Here is a 20,759-nt window from a genome sequence, read left to right on the forward strand (position 1 = left end):
TTTTGCCAAATTATATGCTAGTAATTTTAACAATTTAAGTGAAATGGAAGAATAATTACAAAAACATACACTACCCAGATTAACAGAAGAGGACATAGAATATCTAAATAAACCTATTTTAGAAAAAGAATCGAACAGGCCATAGATGAGCTTTCTAAGAAAGAAGTTTCAGGAGCAGATGGATTTACAAGTGAATTCTACCAAACATGTAAAGATCAACTAATTCCAATATGTAGTAAGTTATTTGGAATAATAGGCAAAGAAGGAGTCATACCAAACTCCTTCAATGAAACAAATATGATACTGATACCTAAACCAGGAAGAGAAAAATCAGAGAAAGAAAATTATAGACCAATTTCATTAACAATTTCACCACTTAACATTGATGTAAAAACCCTAATTAATCCTAAATAAAATACTGACTAGGAGAACACAACAATATATTACAAAGATCATACATTATCACCAAATGAGATTTAAACTAGAAATGCAGGGCTAGTTCAACATAAGGAAAATGATTAACATAACGAATTATATCAATAACAAAAGTAGCAAAAGTCACATGGTTGTCAATATATGCAGAAAAAGATTTTGACAAAATACAACATTCATTCCTACCAAAAAATTTGAAAGCATAGGTATAAATGATAAGAAACATCTACCTAAGACCATTAGCAAGCACTGTCTGTAATAAGGATAACCTAGAAGCCTCCCCAATAAGACCAGGAGTGAAACAAGGATGCCCATTATCACCAACATTATTTAATATTGTACTAGATATCCTAGCAACAGCAATAAGAGGAGAAAAAGAAATTGTTCTTTTTTGTTTGTTTGTTTTTAGGTAGTTGGGGTTAAGGAACTTGCCCAGGGCCACACAGCTAGTAAGTGTCAAGTGTTTGGTCTGAGGCTGGATTTGAACTCAGGTCCTCCTGACTTCAGGGCCAATGCTCTATCCATTGTGCCACCTAGCTGCCCCTGGGAAAAAGAAATTAAAGGAATCAGAATGGGCAATGAGATAATAAAAATATTACTTTTGCAGACAATTTGATAGTATACTTGGAAAATTCCAATTCAGCTAAAAAGCTAGTTGAAACAATAATTTTAGTAAAGTAGCAGGATATAAATTAAACCCACATAAATCTTTCATATATCACCACCAAAGCCCTGCAAGAAGAGATGGTAAGAAATAGTTCATTTAAAATAACCACAGACAATATAAAATACCTGGGAGTATACCTGCCAAGACAAACCTAGGAACTATATGAATATAATTATAAAACACTTTTTATACAAATACATATGCAAAATTTGTGTACAAATACAAATTTTATACAAATTTATACAAAAAATTATATAAATAATTTTATACAAATTATACAAATTTATACAAATATACAAAAATAATACAAATATTTTTATACAAATAAGTCAGATTTAAATAATCAGAAAAATATTTATTGTTCATGGGTAGGCTGAGTTAATATAATAAAAATGACAATTCTACCCAAATAAATCTATTTATTCAGTGCCATCCCAATTAAATTACCAAAAAATTATTTTATTAAGTTAGAAAAAAATAATAAAATTCAATTGGAAGAAAAAAAGGTCAAGAATATCAGAGGAATTAATGAAAAAAAAAAATAAAGGAAGGAGAATTAGCAGTGCCAGATCTTAAACTGTATTATAAGGTGGTAATTATTGGAACTATCTGGTACTGGCTAAGAAACAGAATGGTGGATCAATGGAATAGAGTAGATATACAATACACAATAGTAAGGGACTATAGTAACCTTGTGTTTGGTAAATGTAAAGATTTAAGTTTTCTGGATAAGAATTTACTGTTTGGTAAAAAGTTATTGGAAAAACCAGAAAGCATTCTGGCACAAACTAGGTATAGACAAATATCTTACACCATTTCCCATGATATGGTCAAAATGTATACAAAGATATAAAGGGGGATATCATAAGTAAATTAGAAGAACATGAAACATATTACCTATCAGATTTATAGATTGGACAACTTATGAATAAATAAGAGATAGAGAGCATTGTGAGATGTAAAATGGATAATTTTGATTACATTAAATTACAAAGTTTTGTACAAATAAAACCAAAGTAACCAGGATTAGAAGAAAAGCTGCAAATTGGGGTGGTGGGGGTGGATTTATAGACAGTTTCTCAAATAAAGGTCTTATATCTCAAATATGTAGAGATCTTTGTCAAATTTTTAAAATTTTTTATATTTATTTATTTTTAGTTTTCAACATTCATTTCCACAAGATTTTGAGTTCCAAATTTTCTCCCCATCTTTCCCCTTCCCTTACTCAATCTGCCCTCCTTTCTGTCACCTTCCCCCCACTTCTCTTACTCCCTTCCCCTTCTATTTTTCTGTAGGGCAGGATAGATTTCTTTGTCCCATTGCCTGTATCTAATTTCCCAGTTGCATGTAAAAACAATTTTTAACATTTGTTTTTAAAACTTTGGTTCCAGATATCTCCCTTCTTCCCTCCCGTCAAAATCCTTTTTGAGCTCTTCAATGGCCTGGGACCAATTCATATTTTTCTTGGAGGCTTTGGATGTAGGAGCTTTAACTTTGACGTCTTCTTCTGGTTGTATGTTTTGATCTTCTTTGTCACCAAAGAAAGATTCTATGGTCTGACTTTTTTTTTTGCACAGTTTGCTCATGTTCCCAGACAATTACTTAACTTTTAAACTCTTTGTTAAGGGAGGGCTCTCCAGCGTGGAGGGTGTACTATCCCAAGCTTCAGGGGTTTTGTGCAGCTGTTTTCAGAGATATTTGTAGGGACCTGTAAATTTTCAGTTCTTCCAAGGTGATATGATCAAAGGTGAGGTGTTTACTCCTTTCCTGACCTTGCTCTGGTCTATGAGTGACCACAAGCACTCTTTTCTGACTTTGAACTGTGAAGAGGGTTCCCTCTCTACTGCTGCCACAAGCCCTGCTGTGCCAGTGCTCCTCCTTGCCCCAGGACTACCTCTCAGGACTGCAATGCAGATTCAAGCAGGAGCAAAGCAAGAGAATCCTGTCTCAGCACCAGCAAAGAGATCCCTGCAATCCCCATCTAATCAGCCGCTTGATTCCGCCCCCATCAATGGGCTGGGAGCTCTGGAAGTAGCCATTGCCTCAGGGCTGCACCAGGATTGGGGCCGGGCTGTGGTCCTCTCTCACTAAGGTCCGGCAGACCTTTCTTACTGACCTTCTAAGTTGTCTTCGGTGTTTGTGGGTTGAGAAGTCTGGAAACCGCCACAACTGCTAGTGATTCAGTCCACTGAGGCCTGCTCTGGATTTGCTGAGGCCCAGTCTTTGCCTGTGTGGCCCATGCTGAACTGTGCTCCTCTCTCAGCCTGGTGCAACAGACTTTTCCCATCAACCATCCAGGTAGTTTTGGGCTGGAAATTTGTTTCACTCTGTCTTTTTGTGGGTTCTGCTGCTCTAGAATTTGTTTAGAGCCATTTTTGTAGGTATTTGGAGGGGTTTGGGGGAAATCTCAAGCAAGTCACTGCTTTCACTCCTCAATCTTGGCTCTGCCTCCAAACTTTGTCAAAGTTATAAGAACATGAGTCGTTCCTCAACTGATGATAAATGGTCAAAGGATATGAACAGGCAGTTCTTTAATGAAGACATCAAAATTATATATAGCCATATGAAAAAATGCTCTAGGGGCAGCTAGGTGGTGCAGTGGATAGAGCACCGGCCCTGAAATCAGGAGGATCTGAGTTCAAATCTGGCCTCAGACCAAACACTTGACACTTACTAGCTGTGTGACCCTGGGCAAATCACTTAACCCCAATTGCCTAAAAAAAAAAAAAAGAAAAAGAAAGAAAGAAAAAATGCTGTAAATCATTATTGATTAGAAAAATGCAAATTAAAACAACTTTGAGATACTATCTCATACTTATCAGATTGACTAAAATGATAGAAGGGGAAAGGGACAGATGTTGGAGAGGATATGGAAAAATTGGGATACTAATACACAATTGGTGGAACTATGAACTGATGCAACCATTTTGGAGAACAAGCTGGAATTATGCCCAAAGAGTTATAAAACTGTGTATAACCTATAACTAAGTAATACCACTGTTAGCTTTGTTCCCAAGGTGATTGGGAAAAAAAGAAAAGAACATACATGTTCTAAAATATTAATAGCAGCTCTTTTTGGTAGCAAAGAACTGGAAACTTAGGGGATGCCCATAATTGGGGAATGGCTTAATAAGTTGTGGTGTATAATTGTGATGGAATACTATTGTGCTGTAAGAAATGATGAGCAGGTTGATTTTAGGAAAACGTGGAAAGACTTGCATGAAGTAATGAAGAGTGAAACTAGTAGAACCAAGAGATCATTGTATACGGTAACAGCAATATTGTTCGAGGAATAAATGTGAATGACTAAGCTATTCTGAGTTATATAAATATTCAAATCAACTACAAAGGACCAATGAAGAAAGATGCTGTCTGCCTCCAGAGAAACAGCTGACGTATGGAACTAGGTATCGTATAGTTCCACATATATATCTGTTTCAAATATTGGCCTTCTCTAATGCAGGCTTGAGAGGTAAGGAGGGAAACGGCTTAGAACTCAAATGTAACAAAAATAAAATAAAATAGATATTTTTAAAAGATTGATTGGCAGAGAGATATTTTGCATTATCATCTTACCCAAACTTCAATATGGAAAAATTAATGTTAAGAGCCAAAGATAGAGAATGTAACTAAAAATTAGGGAATAAAAATATAATGCTGTATGACCCTACAAACTCCTGTGACTCTTATTAGCAAGCAATCCTGGCAGAAATGGATAATGATAACTCACATTTACATAGCATTAAATACATTATCTCATTTGGGCCTCACATCTACCCTGTGAGGTAGAAGCTACAATTTCTATTATCCCCGTTTTAAAGATGAGGTAACTGAGACTCAGAAATACTAAGAAACTTGCTTGTGTCTCATAGCTCTGTTTCTACCACTATACCAAGCTGCTTTCTATAAAACAGTTGGTCTGGAGTCTAATAACAACAACGACAAAAACAATAATAATAGCTAACATTTAGATAGTTCTTAATTGTCACAATACCCTGGGATGTAAGTGCTATTATTACAGATGGGGAAACTGAAGCAAACCGGATTAAGTGACTTGCCCAGGGTCACACAGTTGGTAAGTGTCTGAGGCCAGATTTGAACTCAAATCTTCCTGACTCCAGGCCTGGCACTCTATCCACTGCCTTACCATGTTGCATCCTATTCCAGAATTGGAAGGGAGTGCAGTCTTTTGGTAAGGCAAGTCACATAGGTAGTATCCTAAGAGAGCTAGTGTAGTTTTAAGCTATGAAAGCTTAATTTTAACAGCTCTAAAATAGATGGGATTTGTCACCTAGGTTATTGTCATTTTCAAGTGAAAAAGAAACCTAATTAGAGTGCTTGCTATAAGCCATTCCCTTGTCAATATTACCAAAGAATTACTGTGTGTTCAAGATTCTAGGTCCAACTATACCACTTACTAGCTGGGTGACCTTGTCCAAATCATTTAAACTCTCTCAGCCTTGGCCTTCTCAAAAAAAAAAAATTAGCCCTATCTACTTCATAGAGTTATTGGGAGGATCAAAGGAGATAATATGTGTTTGTGAATTGCAAAGTGCTAAATAAATATGTAACTCCTGGCTTGAAGGGTTATGTATATGGTGGGAAGGTACTCAAGCCTTGGGCATAAAGATTGGGGCCCACCCTTTCCTGTTAATGAATAGCAATCAGGAGTTTGGCTCGAACCTAAATATTACTTCCCCTAGACTAATATTTAAGGGAGCAAATAGATATAATTCTAGGCTGGTACTTGTCTCCCTGAGAACAGAGTGGCCTGCCCCTAGCTCCATCCTCCTGTTTCCCCTCTTGGCAGGAACCAAAGTCTCCTTTAGAGGAAAGTAAGGAGAAGAGATCCATTCTTGCCTCCCTATGAGCCACATTGAGACAGTCACACTACACGTATAAGAAGTTTATCATTTTTTGCTAAAATTATTGCTAATTACGATAATCCGACATTTGTTGTATAAAAATAATTAGTAGTATAGCCCTTAAGGAGATTTGGCAGTCTGATGCCTGGTCTTTCAGATGTAGTCAGGAACAACCATACCAACCTAATCCTTCTGTGCTACTTATTAATTCTTTCTTTCCAGGTTCAAATTCAGTCTAGTGACTGTTCAGGCAAATCACATTAAATTACCAAAACCGCAGAAACTCTCTAATTGTCTTGGTTCCCACTCCAGAAAAAAACTGGGGACATCTCTTCTCCCATGGAAGTTTTCCTTCTATCAGTCTCAAATTGTGAATTTATAAGCTTCAGGAGAGTTATCATTAATGGCCATGTTGTATTTTAGAAACAAGTAACATAAAAAACACTGATAAACACTCAAACAAGACCCGCAATAACCTACAAGACTTCTGTCAACCTTTCTCTCAGATAATCCTGAGGGGACACTGCTGAAGAAAGGTCTGAGATGTAAACTGACTGAAATTTTCCCTGCACTGTGCCCTGAGAAAGGCAGGGATCTTTCTTCCCAAAAAGAAAGGAGCTGATGACTAGACTTCACTCTTACCAACTGCCAGAAGTGTCAGTTCTTTCTGGTCTCAATGGCATGACGTGCACTTGTCTTCTTTCCTCTTGCTCGCTTGCCTAGGTATTCCTCTGCTTTTATCTTTCTCTCACTTCTCCACCTCATCTGTGTGGCACTCCGAAACTCAAGCAGAAGTCTCTTCCTCAAGGCCCCAAATAAAGAACCCCAAAGTAAACAATTCTCCTGAATGCCTATGAACAGTCAAGCCCCACAATTCTCTATCATCCCAGGATGGTCCTCCCAGGTCTTTGTGTTTCTAAAGTCTCTGTTATCTCAAGGAGGTCCTCCTGAATCATCTTGGGTTTTAGCACCCTGGAGCTACAATTGTAATATCAGTATGACCACATATTTCCAAACATTTCCCATCCTAGCTTTCTAGAGCCATCATGGGAATCAGGCAGAAGATTAAGTTGCTGCACCTAAATAGATATGCTAGCAAAGCCACAGATAGCTGTGAATAGTGATAGACAGATAGATAGATAGATAGGTAGAGAGATAGATAGATAGATAGATAGATAGATAGATAGATAGATAGATAGATGGAGTTAAAATATTTTTAGATCCCACTTAAAGGTCCTCTTACTCCCTATAGATGCCAGCTATTATTATTGGGCCTGCTGGGTGGCACAGTGGATAGAGCACCAGGTCTGGAATCAGGAAGACTTATCCTAGTGAGTTCAAATCCAACTTTAGACACTTAACTGCTGTGTGACCCTGGGCATGTCACTTAACCCTGTTTGCCTCAGTTTCCTCATCTGTAAAATGAGCCAAAAAAGGAAATGGGTAAACCACTCCAGTATCTCTGCCAAGAAAACCTGAAATGGGGTCACAAAGAGTCAGATATGACTGAATAACAACAATATTGTAGCCCCAAGACAGGCCTAGTCCAGTTAACTCCATATTGGTCCTTATACCAGAGCACTATTTATGGAATCACAGATATCTTCACCCCTAATCCCAATCTAATGTTGAAGATGGCTTAGAAGAATCCCCAGTGCCTAAAACCCAGCTTGCTCCCTTCTTTGAACGTCGGGATGGAAAAGTCAAAACAAAGACTTCTTATCGATCAGAGCATCTTCTCACTCTAAGGATGAATTTGTTCTCCAACATCCCTGAGAGACGACCAGTCTCTGTCAGTGACCTGGAGTGAGTTACTTAATGAGGCAACCCATTCTGTTGTTGGGCAGTTCTAATGTTAGAAAGTTTTTTAATTAAACTAAATCCTGAACTGAAATCTGCTTTCCTATAGTTTCCAACCATTGGTAATCATCATTCTTTCTTGAACAACGCAGAAAAAATCTACTCCAATTTCATACAGTAAGCCTTTCAAGCATTGAAAGACAAATAACATGTTCATTTCCCCCAACTCTGAATGTCATTTTCTCTAAGCTACATACCCCCAGGTCCCTTAACTATTCTTCAAATGGTACAGTTTCCAGAACCATCATGACCATCCTCTTCTGGACCTAGTCTCATTGTCAATGTCCCCTTTAATGTGTGACACCCAAATTAAGCACGAAAATTCAGATGTCTGAGTACAATGACACTATTACTTCCCTTCATGGTGAACATTAAAATTCTAATAATGTAGCCCAAGTTCAAAGTAGCTTATTTTTAGCAACCAAAACCTACTGCCTGCCTCATTCCCATTCTACAGAATGAGAGCCAAACCCTTCTGCTCCTGCGGGAATGGCAAGTACCTTTTTATCATTATCTTAGAACTGACCTTAGATCAGTTTCCTAGGGGACAAGGATGTCCTTTATTCCCTTGTAGCTGCTGAAGACACCCTCAAAACAAATAGAACCCATTCTGTGAGCACTGCCTCTAGGTGTTCAGTCACCATTCAGCACACTTCAAGAATCGTGAACAGCCGACAGGGTTATCATTATTCTTTGGGAATCATGTGGTTTGGTTTTTTTGTTTTGTTTTTTCTGACAAATTGCCCTGAAACCCAGTACTGTGTAAGAACAAGCTAGAATGTTAATTCCAGAATGAAAAGTGGAGCTTCAAGAATCTTATCATATAATTATTAAAGCCATCTAATAGCACCCCAGGCAAAATCATAAGTTCAGCATAATTGAAATGAGGTCATCTGGGGTAGTGGAAAGAACACTGGATGAAGAGTCAGAGGACATCAGCTCTTTTTTTAAACAGCCTCACCAGTGTCTAGATGTGTAACCTTGAACCAGTAGTTTCCCTTTCCCAGACCTCAGTTTCCCCATCTGTAAAATGAAGGTTTTAGACTAGATCATCTGTTATATCCCTTATAGTTCTAAAATACTCTGGTGTGATTCATCTCTGCGGTACCATGACCAGAGAAGCACAGCCAGTTAATTGTCCTGTAGGTTCCTTAGCCAGATTAAGTAACTGAAGCAAATTCGTGTCACTGTCATGAGTATGAGATAAAAGACAAATTTGTTTGTTTGTTTTCTCCTTAAATTTCAAGTGTGACTCAAGACGAAGACTTTCAGAAGTGATTTCTAAATTTGAATCAGCCTTCATACTGGGAATTTAGGTTTTCCAGTTAACAAGATAATTTGAACTGGGAGTTTCCCAGAGGCTGACATGTACAATATTGCATGTGGACAATTTCCGGAATGAATGGAAAGATTGGAGAGAGAATTGTGTATTGGATAGATCTCAGACACAGGAAGGCTCTTCAGAGTATGGCCCCTCTTTCTTGTTATTGTCTGCCATTAGCCTTAAGATCCTTCCCCCGGCTCTAAACTGCCCATTTTTAACTGCATGGAGTAGTCACTCCAAGTCACTGGCAAGAGGGGAACAGCCTATAGTAATGAAGTGTCCACATGTAGCTCTGCCATTGCTGGCTATGTGACCTTAGGGAAATGATTTAACCTCTCTGAGTCTCATTTTCTTCATCTGTAAAATGAGGAGGTTGGACTCTAAGATCCCTAACATCTTCAAACCTACGATCCTATGAGTTCCTTTAGCAGAGTGAGCCTCAATTATTTTATCTGTAAAATGGGGACAATAATGTTTTTGCTACCGATCTTGAAGGGTTGTTGTGAAGAAAATGCTTTGTAAATTGTAAAGGGCTTACATTCGAGTGGAATGTAAGCTCCTGGAGGGCAGGATCAGGCAATTTTTATTTTGTCTTTGTATCCCCAGTGCTCAGCACAGTGCCTTCAATATGCCCGGCACTTACTATTGGTTGAACTGAATTGCTAGTAAATGTGAACTTTTCTCCCCCTCCTGCCCTTGTTGATTTTGTCTCATTTTCAAAATTCACTGATGTAGGAAATTAGGAAGTGGCACGTTCCCAGTCATTGGCCTGAATCCCAACCTGCTGACCAGCTGTGGAGAAAGACCACATTTCAGCACCCACAAATGGCACCACCACAGTCTGGCAATGCTAGTCTTCCGTGGCCTGAAGTTGAGCCACTGTGACATTTTTCTCGCTGATAGACATCGAACATTCAATCTTAACAGTATTAATTGGCATGGATAGGAAAGATGCTGAGAGATAGAAAGCTCTAATGATTAGGGGCGTGGAAGACTATATCTTCTCTGGGTTGAGGAAATATCCTTTTCACCCCAACTGACTTAGATAGTGACTACCAATCAGAAGTGAACTGTCAACATTGGTGACTACCAATCAGAAGTGAATTGTCAACATCGGTGATAGAGAAATCAACAATTTCACAAGCTGGAAGCAACTCAAAAGCCAATCTAGTTAATCCCCCTCGTTTTACAAATGAATTTACTATAGGCTGTTCCCCTCTTACCAGTGATTTGGAGTGACTACTCCATGCAGCTAGAAATGGTCAGTTTAGAGCTGGGGGAAGGATCTTAAGGCTAATTACAAATGAGGTCTAAAGAGATTAAGTGACTTGCCCAAGGTCAAATAGGTGGTGTCAAAGGTGAAATTTGAACCCAGTTCCTCTGACTCCAGAATGAGTTTTCTTTCATCACTCTCCCTCCCTTGTGTGGTGGCTAGACAGGATGTTCTTATAAAATATTTCTTTGCCTCAGCGCCCTTCTGTAATCTTTCCCTCAGGACATTCCTCCAAAGAGAAATTAAGGATATCATTGATGCGAAGCATTTTGAGTATGTCCTGGGTGGGGCAGCATTTTATGTTCTACACCAAGTGAAAAACATTCAGATATAGCTCTAATCAAGCCCCACCCACCCCTCTTTTTGAAACTAGGTCAAGCTCACTTCCCCAGGAAGACAGACAGATCTTACAAAATAAGCCCTCCACAAAGTTCACTAATCAAGTATTTTATGTCTTCAAGAATGAGGTTCTTTGTAAATAAACTAGAACTGATATTTAGCAAGTAAAGTAGGCTCCTCTCATACATCTATGTATTCATCATACCCATTCTCATCATTTATATCCTGAACTCAGAAGTCAAAAATCTCCTGCTATGAGTCTTTGGCATCTTTTGTTGTTGTTCAGTTGTTTCCGACTCTTTGTGACCCCATTTGAAGTTTTGTTGGCAGAGACACTGGAGTGATTTTCCATTTTCTTCTCCAGCTCATTTTACAGATAAGTAACTGAGGCAAATAGAGTTAAGTGACTTACCCCAGGTTGCATAGCTAGTAAGTGTCTGAGGTCGGATTTGAACTCACAAAGATGAGTCTTCTTGACTCCAGGCCTGGAGTTCTATACATTGTGCCACCTAGCTGCCTCTTTAAATATAGCATCTTTACAAAAGACCAACTTCACTTAGAAATATGGTATAATCTGAACAGTGTGATTTTTTTTTTAAGTTTTGTTGATTTGTCTTCTTTTTACATTACATACATTTACAATTCACTTCCACTTTGTGAGAGGTCTTTTGTAACAAAATAAAACAATTAAGTAAAACTAAAAATGTAGTGACTTCATCTGAAAATGCACATAACATTTCATGTCTATAATCCCCAATTTCTCTATTTAAAAAAAATAAACAACTGAAATCCATTTTTGTTCCTTCCTACCTCCTACCCATTTAAAAAGAAAGACTAACTTTTTGCTTTGCAACAAGTATGCAGTCAAGCAAAACAATTTCCCTCGAGGAGCATAAATACAAAAATACCTGTGTCTCATTCTTCATTCTAATTCTGCCATGTCTCTGTGATGAATAGTATGTTTCATCATCAGTCCTCTGGAATCATGAATGATCATTGCATTGTTCACAATTCTTACATCTTTCAAAGTTTTTTGTCTTTACGGTGTTATTGTTATTGTATAAATTTTCTGGTTCTGTTCATTTCATTCTTCATCAGTTTATATACATTTTCAAAACTGTTCATTTTTATAATATTGATGTTATAGTATAAATTATTCTTCTGGTTCTTCTGGCTCGCTTCACTTTTCTATCAATTCATATCCGTTTTTAAATTTCCCCCTAAGGACTGCTTTGGCTACATCCAAATTTTGGGATGTCTCATTGCTGTCATCATATTTAATGTTTCTCACACTAGAGGACGCATCTTCAATTTAGCTAAGAATTCAATAAAAAGCTTTTCCTTCCTCTCTCTACTCATCCAAAGCAAATGGCTTCAGCCAAGAATGATCACAGAAGAGAACCGCTTTGGTGTCCATGGTGAAGGAAGAAGCAAAAAGAAAGACCACTGGGGTAAAGGAAAGTACCTCAAACTGATTTGATCTCCAGAACAGAGAGAACCTAGATCTAAACTTGTGAGGTCTCTGAAAGAGAAAGAAAGAGAGAGAGAGAAAGAAAAAAGGAAGGAAAGAAGGAAAGAAAAAGAAAGAAAGAAAGGGAGGGAGGGAAGGAGGGAAAGAGAAAGGGAGGGAGGAAGGAGGAAAGGGAGTAAAGGAGAGAAGAAGAGAAGGAAAGAGAGGGAAGGAAGAAAGAAGGAAGGGAAAGAGGGAATAAGGGAGGGAGGGAGGAAGGGAAAAAGAAAGAAGAAAAAGAAAAAGAAAAAAGAAAGATTGTGATTATATGGAGAATATATGAATGTTTGGTTTTCTCTTTAATCTCTACGTGAACTATCTGGACTTTGTAAAGTGCAAAACTTTTATCATAAAGTTCTGATGTAGGTTTTATTGGAACAAGCATGACAAGTACATTTTTTTGGAGGGCAATAATCTAAACTACACATAAATAGCTGATCATCAGATTAAGCTAAATCTTAAGAATGTTATTTCTGAATAACAAATTTCCCACTACATGCTAAACTTCAGAGCAGACTCAAGATAGTTGGTCATATTTAAAAGTTTCCCAAAAAATCCATTTCTGACCAAATATACTTAGTTACTGATCTGATTATTATAATAATCTTGATTTTATAGATTAGTCATCTACCCATTCTGTTGGCAACGTCTTACAGCTCATATACCCCCTTGAATACTTGATTTCAAAGCAGTAGATGGTAATTTATTCCAAAACTGAAATAGTGCCATTGTGGTAGGTAGGTGAATGGAATATGGAATATTTTCACAACTTTTGTATGACCATAGCACATGGATGTCTTTGGGAAGTAGACGTCTTCAAATCCTCCAGGTCACACCCCTAACTGGGAGGAATGGTTCTAAGAATTTAATTCATACCAGACGATTTTCACAATTTTCTAACAGATTTGGACAACTGTATGCATATGGTATGTCTGAGGAGGAGAGAGAGAGGGAGGAAGAGAGATAGAATTATGAAATATTGATGTCAATTAAAAGAAGAAATGGGATATGCAGAAATGTTTTAACATGAAATGTCCAGTCTGTGCCAAAATATAGTGTGAGACATGAGATTTTTGCTGTCATCAGGAATGCCATAGACAGAGCCAAATTGTACCTCTTCTGTTACCTCCCAACCTGAAGCTCTGTGAAGTTTCCGGAAAATTTGCATGTCCAGGTGCTAGCTGACAGGGAGACCATGATGAGAAAGGAAAAGGGCACACAAAGAGATGAGTGAGTTTATTCCAAGTCTCAGAGGGAGGCAGCAAGAGGAAAGACACTTTAAGGGTGTCCCATTGTCCATACCTTGGAGTGAGAGAAAGATCATTTAAAATAATTCATCCTATTCTGGGTGGGAGTCAAAGCTGATGACCTCAAGTTGGGGGAAGGAAGGGAAAAAATATGGCCACAGTCTAAGCCGCCATTTTTGATACTTCATAGATGAAACAAAAAGCATGAGGAAGGTTAGGTCTAACAACAGGCAGACGGCAGGCTTGGATGGTATAAAGCTAAAAAAAAAAAAAAGTACTAAAAAACATAAGCAGCTCTGTGGAGCAGCAGAATGCATTGACCAAAGGCAACTAGAAAGCCTGGGACTACAGTGGCAGAAAAGAGATGTGGGGTCAAATATAGCTATAGAGCTTCTGAGATTGACAGCTGTGGAAATGGCAGAGCTGTAACACTTGAAGAGCTAAGGGTTTTTACAACTGACAGCTGTGGAGGTGGGGCTTTGGAGAGGACCAGCTGCAGAGGCAGTTTCCCTCAAATGACCCTGGTGGACGCACAAATGCAGCAGGTGACAGCTGCCCTGAGAGGCGGGCCAGCCACAACATGAAGTAGCCCTCCCTCTAGTGTCCTCAGAGTGGAAGTTCATGCCAACTTGGGCAATACATTCCCGTTTCCACTGGCATGGAAGACTATGAGGAAATTGTCAACCTACCAAAGGACTGAACGTTGTAAGACTGAAATAAAATGGAGGTAAGAAAGGTCAAAAATTGCAAGGAAAATAATGAAATAAACAGTGAGAAGGAAATTGCCTAGCAGTACCAGATCTCAAACTATACTACAAAGCAGAAAGGATCAAACCAATTTGGTATTGGCTGAGAGAGAGAGACAGAGACAGAGACAGAGAGATCAGAGAAACAGATCAGATACCCCAACACACAGAACAAAATGAACCAAGCAGCCTAGTGTTCAATAAACCCAAAGACTCCTAAGGGCTCATTATTTAATAAAATATGCTAGGAAAATTGGACAGTGGTTTGGCAGAAATTAGATTTAGCCTCCCATTTTATTTCTCCTTTGTTTATGAGGGGGCTAAAATGATTTTATTATATAAGTTTACTCATTATTTTCACTTTACTATACTCAATTAACTGATTTGATTTTAGCCTTCTGGTGATTTGCTTGACCTTTGAGTATAGTCTTACTGGATGGGGACTCAAGCTATATATTCCTCCTCCTGCATTAAACCCAAGTAGCATGAGGACCCCAGGTTGGAGAGACACTCATGAGATTTAAAGAAATCTTAAGGGGAAGCACACTTGTGAGAAAATGCACATGAGAAGGTGGATAGAGAAACGTAGGTGAAGGAAAAGAATATATCAAAAGGGAGATCTCAAGTGAAGGAGAAGAGATGCCAAAGCTAACGCTTACATTTATGCCTTTCATCCCATTTACTCCATGAACACGGTCCATCGGGCATTTCCTTTCTCACTTTCATTCTCTCCCATTCTACTGACTTTCTCCTTTGCGTATAACCAGTTGTCTCTAGTCTCCTCAATGATAAAAAAAAATACAACCTTTCTTTTGGCACTGCTGATCACTCAATACATTTATATTACTTCTCCCCTTCACCACTACACTTCTAAAAATGATAGCATAAGTTTGCTGTTTCTCCTTCATCACCAATTCAATCTTCAGCCCCCTACAACCTGGTTTGTGTCTTACTCTGCATTTTGTAAGCAGAATTATCCCTTTGTAGGTGAGATGTTATAGGCATAACTCCTCCCCACCTACTTTTTCAAAGCCCTTTTTGCTCTTTCATCTTCCATCTCCATGGGGCAGCTAGGTGGTACAGTGGAAAGAGTGCCAGCCATGGAGTCAGGAGGACCTGAGTTCAAATATGACCTCAGACACTTACTAGCTGTGTGACCCTGGGCAAATCACTTATCCCTCTTTGCCTCAGTTACCTCATCTATAAATGAGGTTGAGAAGAAAATGGAAAACCACTCCAGTATCTTTGCTAAGAAAACCACAAATGGAGTCACAAAGAGCAGGACAGGACTGAACAACAACAATACCCCAGTTTCTCCAGTCACAAAAGAAAATGATCGGGGCAGGTAGGTGGTGCAGTGAATAGAGAACCAGCTCTGGAGTTAGGAGGACCTGAGTTCAAATCCGGCCTCACACACTTGACACTCACTAGCTGTGTGACACTGGGCTAGTCACTTAACCCCAATTGCCTCAAAAAAAAAAAGAAAGAAAAGAGAAAAAAAGAAACTGATCTATTGTGTTACTCTTCTCAGTAGTATTTGCATTTTAAAAGAGGACCACTGGTAAGGAGCAATGCTTAATCCAAGGAAAAGGATTTAGAATGGTGGAATTTCAGACATTTTGGCATCTGGGTAGGAGAGAGATTCTGGGGAGATAGCCTTCATGAAGCCACTCAAATCATGCTATGTATGTGACTACCCACTTTGCTTATGCGTAAGGCTGTTTTGTCTCTAGCAGCCTCTCCTGTAGGTTGTGTTTCCTAAGCATTTTGCATATAGTTTATTATGTACTTGATTACTCTCTGGACAAAAGAGAGAACCTGGTCTAAGAGACAGAGGGCTGGACGTGGAATCAGAAAGACCTGTCTCTTTGACATTAGGTATGTGACCAAGTACCTTAGGCAATTCCCTAGGGTTTAACTATGAATTCATAGCTCTGATTAGTGGAAGGGGTTCCCACAGTGAGAATTCTCTGCAGCTGGTGAAATCATGGGTCTTCTCTGAGCTACATAGTAAAGGAAATAGTCAGGATTTGGAGTCAGGTGACTGACATATGAAATCTGATGCTACTTTCTACCTGCATAACCTTAGCAAAGTCACTTAACCTCTTTCAGTCTATCCCTAAAATTGAAATGGTTGGTCCTAGAATCTAGCTCTGAAATTCTAGGATTCACTCATTCATTCAACCAGTGCTTATTCAGCATCACCTATGTATAAGACAATGTGTTGAGTGCTACTGTGGAAAATACAAAGATCTAGGGCAGCTAGGTGACAAAGTGGATAGAGCACCGGCCCTGAAGTCAGGAGGACCTGAGTTCAAATCCGGCCTCAGACCAAACACTTGACACTTGCTAGCTGTGTGACTCTGGGCAAGTCACTTAACCCCAATTGCCTAAAAACAAAACAAAACAAAACAAAAAAAAGAAAGAAAATACAAAGATCTGTAAAACATAATCCCTGATCTCAAGGAATTTACACTTGTAGTCTTAAGTAGATCATAAATTATTTGCATATAGAGATCATGTTTTCTTTGGTATCTCTCCCTGTGTAAACATTAAACACCCAAAAGCTGTTTATTGCATGTTAAAGCTTCTAATGAACCCAACAAATTTAATCTGAATCAGATTCTTAGAACTGTCTAGAAAATAGTGTAATAAAGTGATGTTAATTTAGAGAACCTTAAACACTTTCTAAATAAAAAGCCTTACAATTTCTCAACAAATTAAGTAAATGATAATTATTTTTTTTCCATTTACAAATGAAGAAAGGGAGGCTAAGGAAGTAACTTTTCTAAATACAGTATTTGTGTTGCTTAGCACAATGCCTACTCAGAAAATGTGATGACTTGTATTTGTAGTAGAATTTGAACTCCTGACTAGAAACTAACTGCAATATTTCAGGTCTACCGTGATGAAAAGTGTTCTTTCATTAGTGCTCATCATTAAATGAAGTTTTCCTTTTTCTTCTAAACTTGTTTTATAATTTCCTGATTTCCCAGGCAGCAAGACATCATGGAAGACTTTGACTACTTCTTTGATGGATTTGAGAATTACACTTATCCCTTTGAGTATTCTCAAGAAGAGCTGGAGTTGGGAGAGAAAGCTCACCTGGGAGCTGTGCAGTGGATTTCCCTTGCATTATATAGCCTAGCATTTGTCCTGGGGGTGCCAGGAAATGCCATTGTCATCTGGTTCACAGGGTTTAAGTGGGAAAAGACAGTCGCCACTCTCTGGTTCCTCAATCTGGCCATTGCGGATTTCATCTTTGTTCTCTTCCTACCTCTTTACATCTCCTATGTGGCCATGAATTTCCATTGGCCCTTTGGCACCTGGCTGTGTAAAGCCAACTCCTTCATTGCCTTGTTGAACATGTTTGCCAGTGTGTTTTTCCTCACGGTGATCAGCCTGGACCGTTATATTCATCTGATTTGCCCTGTCTTCTCTCAACGTTACCGAACACTAAAGAACGCCCTTTTTGTCATTGGCATGGTCTGGCTGGTGGCAGTTATAATTGGTAGTCCCACCCTGTACTTCCGAGAAACTCTTGACCTCAACAACCACACCATCTGCTACAACAATTTCCACCCGAATGATACCGGCATTATTTTAATGAGGCACCATGTTCTGACCTGGACAAAATTTGTTTTGGGTTACCTCCTGCCCCTGCTCACCATGATTATTTGTTACTCACTTCTTGCCCTCCAGGTGAAGAAGAGAGTGACCCTGACCTCCAGCAAGCACTTCTGGACAATATTGGCCGTGGTGCTGGCCTTTGTGATTTGTTGGACCCCCTTTCACCTCTTTAGCATTTGGGAGCTGTCAATTCACCATAGCAGCCACTTTCACCACGTGCTTCAGGCAGGACTCCCCCTCTCTACTGGTTTGGCCTTCTTCAACAGCTGTCTGAACCCTCTTCTTTATGTCTTGATTAGTAAGAAGTTTCAGGCTCGCTTCCGGACTTCAGTTGCTGAGCTCTTAAAGCATACGTTACGTGAGGTCAGCTGGTCCGGGACAACGAGTGAACAGTTTAAACACTCAGAGGCCAAGAACCTGTGCCTCCTAGAAATGACTCCATGAGGAGGGTCCCCAAAATTGAAGCTAAAACAAAAGAAACCCAAACTGACCATGACATGACATGCCAGTAAGAAGCAACTGGTTTTTGTTTTTGTTATTTTTTTTAATAAAATAAGCAAGCCAGGCAAATACTGGCTAGTTAACCACTTTATCAGTGAGCCATTCTTCTCTTATTTTTCCACTGTGCAGTATAGCTTTTGTGTGTGGATGTGCCTGTTTATGGGTATCTCCTAACTAGGATATCTTTGAATCAAATCTAATTACAAGATATCCAGTAAGCCATTTTTCTATGTTGACTGAGGCAGCCCTATTTAGGGTTGCCATAGATGTGGGAAGAAGCTTTTTTAATTTGATTCTTGCTCATTACACTACACTGACATAATCTCTGATTTTGAAGCATTTTATTATTTTCTTAGAATAACTTAAAAGATCCTGGAGTCTATAATTAAAGATAAGATAGATTTTTTTTTTACAAGAATACTAAGGTATATGCTGCTTCTAACGTTCGTTTTCATTTTTGCAGATAGCCTCACAGACATATTCACAATGTTACAAATAGGTTTATTCTTAATTATATGTAATTCGTGCATTCTGCCAGAGAATGTATGTTATATTCATTTAAAGTTTATTACTAGGAATTTAAATAGATTCTCAAAACTGGTGTTATGTGTATGTGTGTGAGTGGATGTTAAGAACATCATAAACCCACAAGGTTGACATCTAAGTAGACAATAGACTTGGACAAAAGATAATGGGAAAAATATAGAATTTGGAACCAAAAGAACTGGGATTGAATGTTGACTTTGATCTCTACCAACTCCATGACATTGGACAAGTTACTTCACCATTCTAGGCCTCAGTTCCTTATCTTTAAAATAAGGAAGTTGGAATAGAAGATGAACTATAAGGTTCCTTCTAACTCTGCATCCTATGATCCTATAATAAGTTCATAAAATGAAGGCTTTGATGACGCATTAGCTTCATTCCACTATTTCTCCATATTGTAACTTTTTAAAAAGTCCAAGCAATAATGCACAAGAGTCATCTTAAAGAAAAACAATTCAATTCAACAAAGTAAAGTGCCTACTGTAGGCAAGGCATCATGCTAGGTACTGGGGACACAAAGAAAAAAAGAAATGAATAATCCTGCCTTCAAGGAGCTTACATTCTACTGGAATGTTCACAAGTACATACAAATGTAACCCAAGCCTCAAAGCACATTTATATGAGGCTCTCCTATTTGGTGGAAATTGATTATTTAATGATCTCTACCTGTCAAGAAGTAGAGTTGGTATCTAGGGGGCAGCTAGGTGGCGCAGTGGATAGAGCACCAGCCCTGGATTCAGGAGGACCTGAGTTCAAATCTGGCCTGAGACACATAACACTTACTAGCTATGTGACCCTGGGCAAGTCACTTAACCCCCATTGCCCAACCCAAAAAAAAAAGTGAGATTCTGGTCTTCTGGCTTCCAGCTTCAAGAGAGAAGTCATGCCATTCCTGAATCTCTTCAGTTTGCTAAAGAGAGAAAGACCTGGGAAGACCTTCTTCTGAGAAGCTGACATATAGAGGAGCCAGCATTTCAATCATGTCCCTATTCCTGGTTTATAACACTAGAGACTTTAGGAAATTTCCCCTTGGATGAGATCTGAGACTCTCTTGGTTGAGGTGAATTATCTCACTCCCAAAGAGAGAGCCCATTATTTCTGTGTATTTTCTGGTATATAATCTCATATGTATACTTTCTCAGACTTCTGATTACTATCTTTTGAATAAATGGGTTTATCTGCTATTTGCTATGTGTTCATTGTTTAACTGGCGTCTGATAGGAAGAGGAATGGAGCCTTGGATATACAGTTTACAGTACTCCTTTCCCATTAAGAGACAGAGATCAGGAGTTCAGTTTGAACCTAAACATTGTTTTCTCTAGATTGACAATATTTAGAAGAGCAGATAGATATAATTATAGCCTAGTACTCTCTCTTTCTCTAAGAAGAACAGAGGAGCCAGCCTTTGGACCCAACCTCCTGCTTCCCCTCCTGGCAGGAAACAAAGCCTCCCTTGGGGAAGGATTGGGGGTTGGTGGGAGGAGGAGACTATAGAATGATCTTTTTTGGACTCCCTGTAAGCCACATCTAGAACGCAAGGGCATGCATAACCTACGTGGACAAAACACGGTGGTGTGCCCACTCCACCCTTTACACAAAGTACGTATTAAGTAGTACAAATTAATTTCAGAAGAGAAATGTATAAATAACTGGAGGGTGAGGGAAGGAGAGATGGCCTGGTGAATGATAGGAAAGGCCTGTGTAAGGCCTGGTACTTGAACTGTGCTCTGAAGGAAGCTAGGGATTTTGTCCTTCAGTTAGTCAACAAGTTTTGATTAAGGTCGTACTGTATACCAGGCACTAAATTATAAAGATACAA

At 38.8% G+C, this 20,759-nt stretch overlaps 1 protein-coding gene across 1 annotated transcript in view; it reads left to right on the forward strand.

The window, feature by feature from the left end:
• GPR1 (G protein-coupled receptor 1) overlaps positions 1-19,702 on the forward strand; it is a 59,128-nt gene extending 39,426 nt beyond the window's left edge. The window contains exon 2 of the mRNA XM_027873757.1: positions 17,260-19,702. Coding sequence (XP_027729558.1) covers positions 17,273-18,337 — 1,065 coding nt within the window. The 5' untranslated portion in view covers positions 17,260-17,272 and the 3' untranslated portion in view covers positions 18,338-19,702. The remainder of the gene's footprint in view (positions 1-17,259) is intronic.
• The last annotated feature ends 1,057 nt before the right edge of the window (positions 19,703-20,759 follow it).

The sequence above is a fragment of the Vombatus ursinus genome, unplaced genomic scaffold (genome assembly GCF_900497805.2).
Source record: "Vombatus ursinus unplaced genomic scaffold, bare-nosed wombat genome assembly UNPS02014802.1, whole genome shotgun sequence".
NCBI classification, from domain to species: domain Eukaryota; kingdom Metazoa; phylum Chordata; class Mammalia; order Diprotodontia; family Vombatidae; genus Vombatus; species Vombatus ursinus.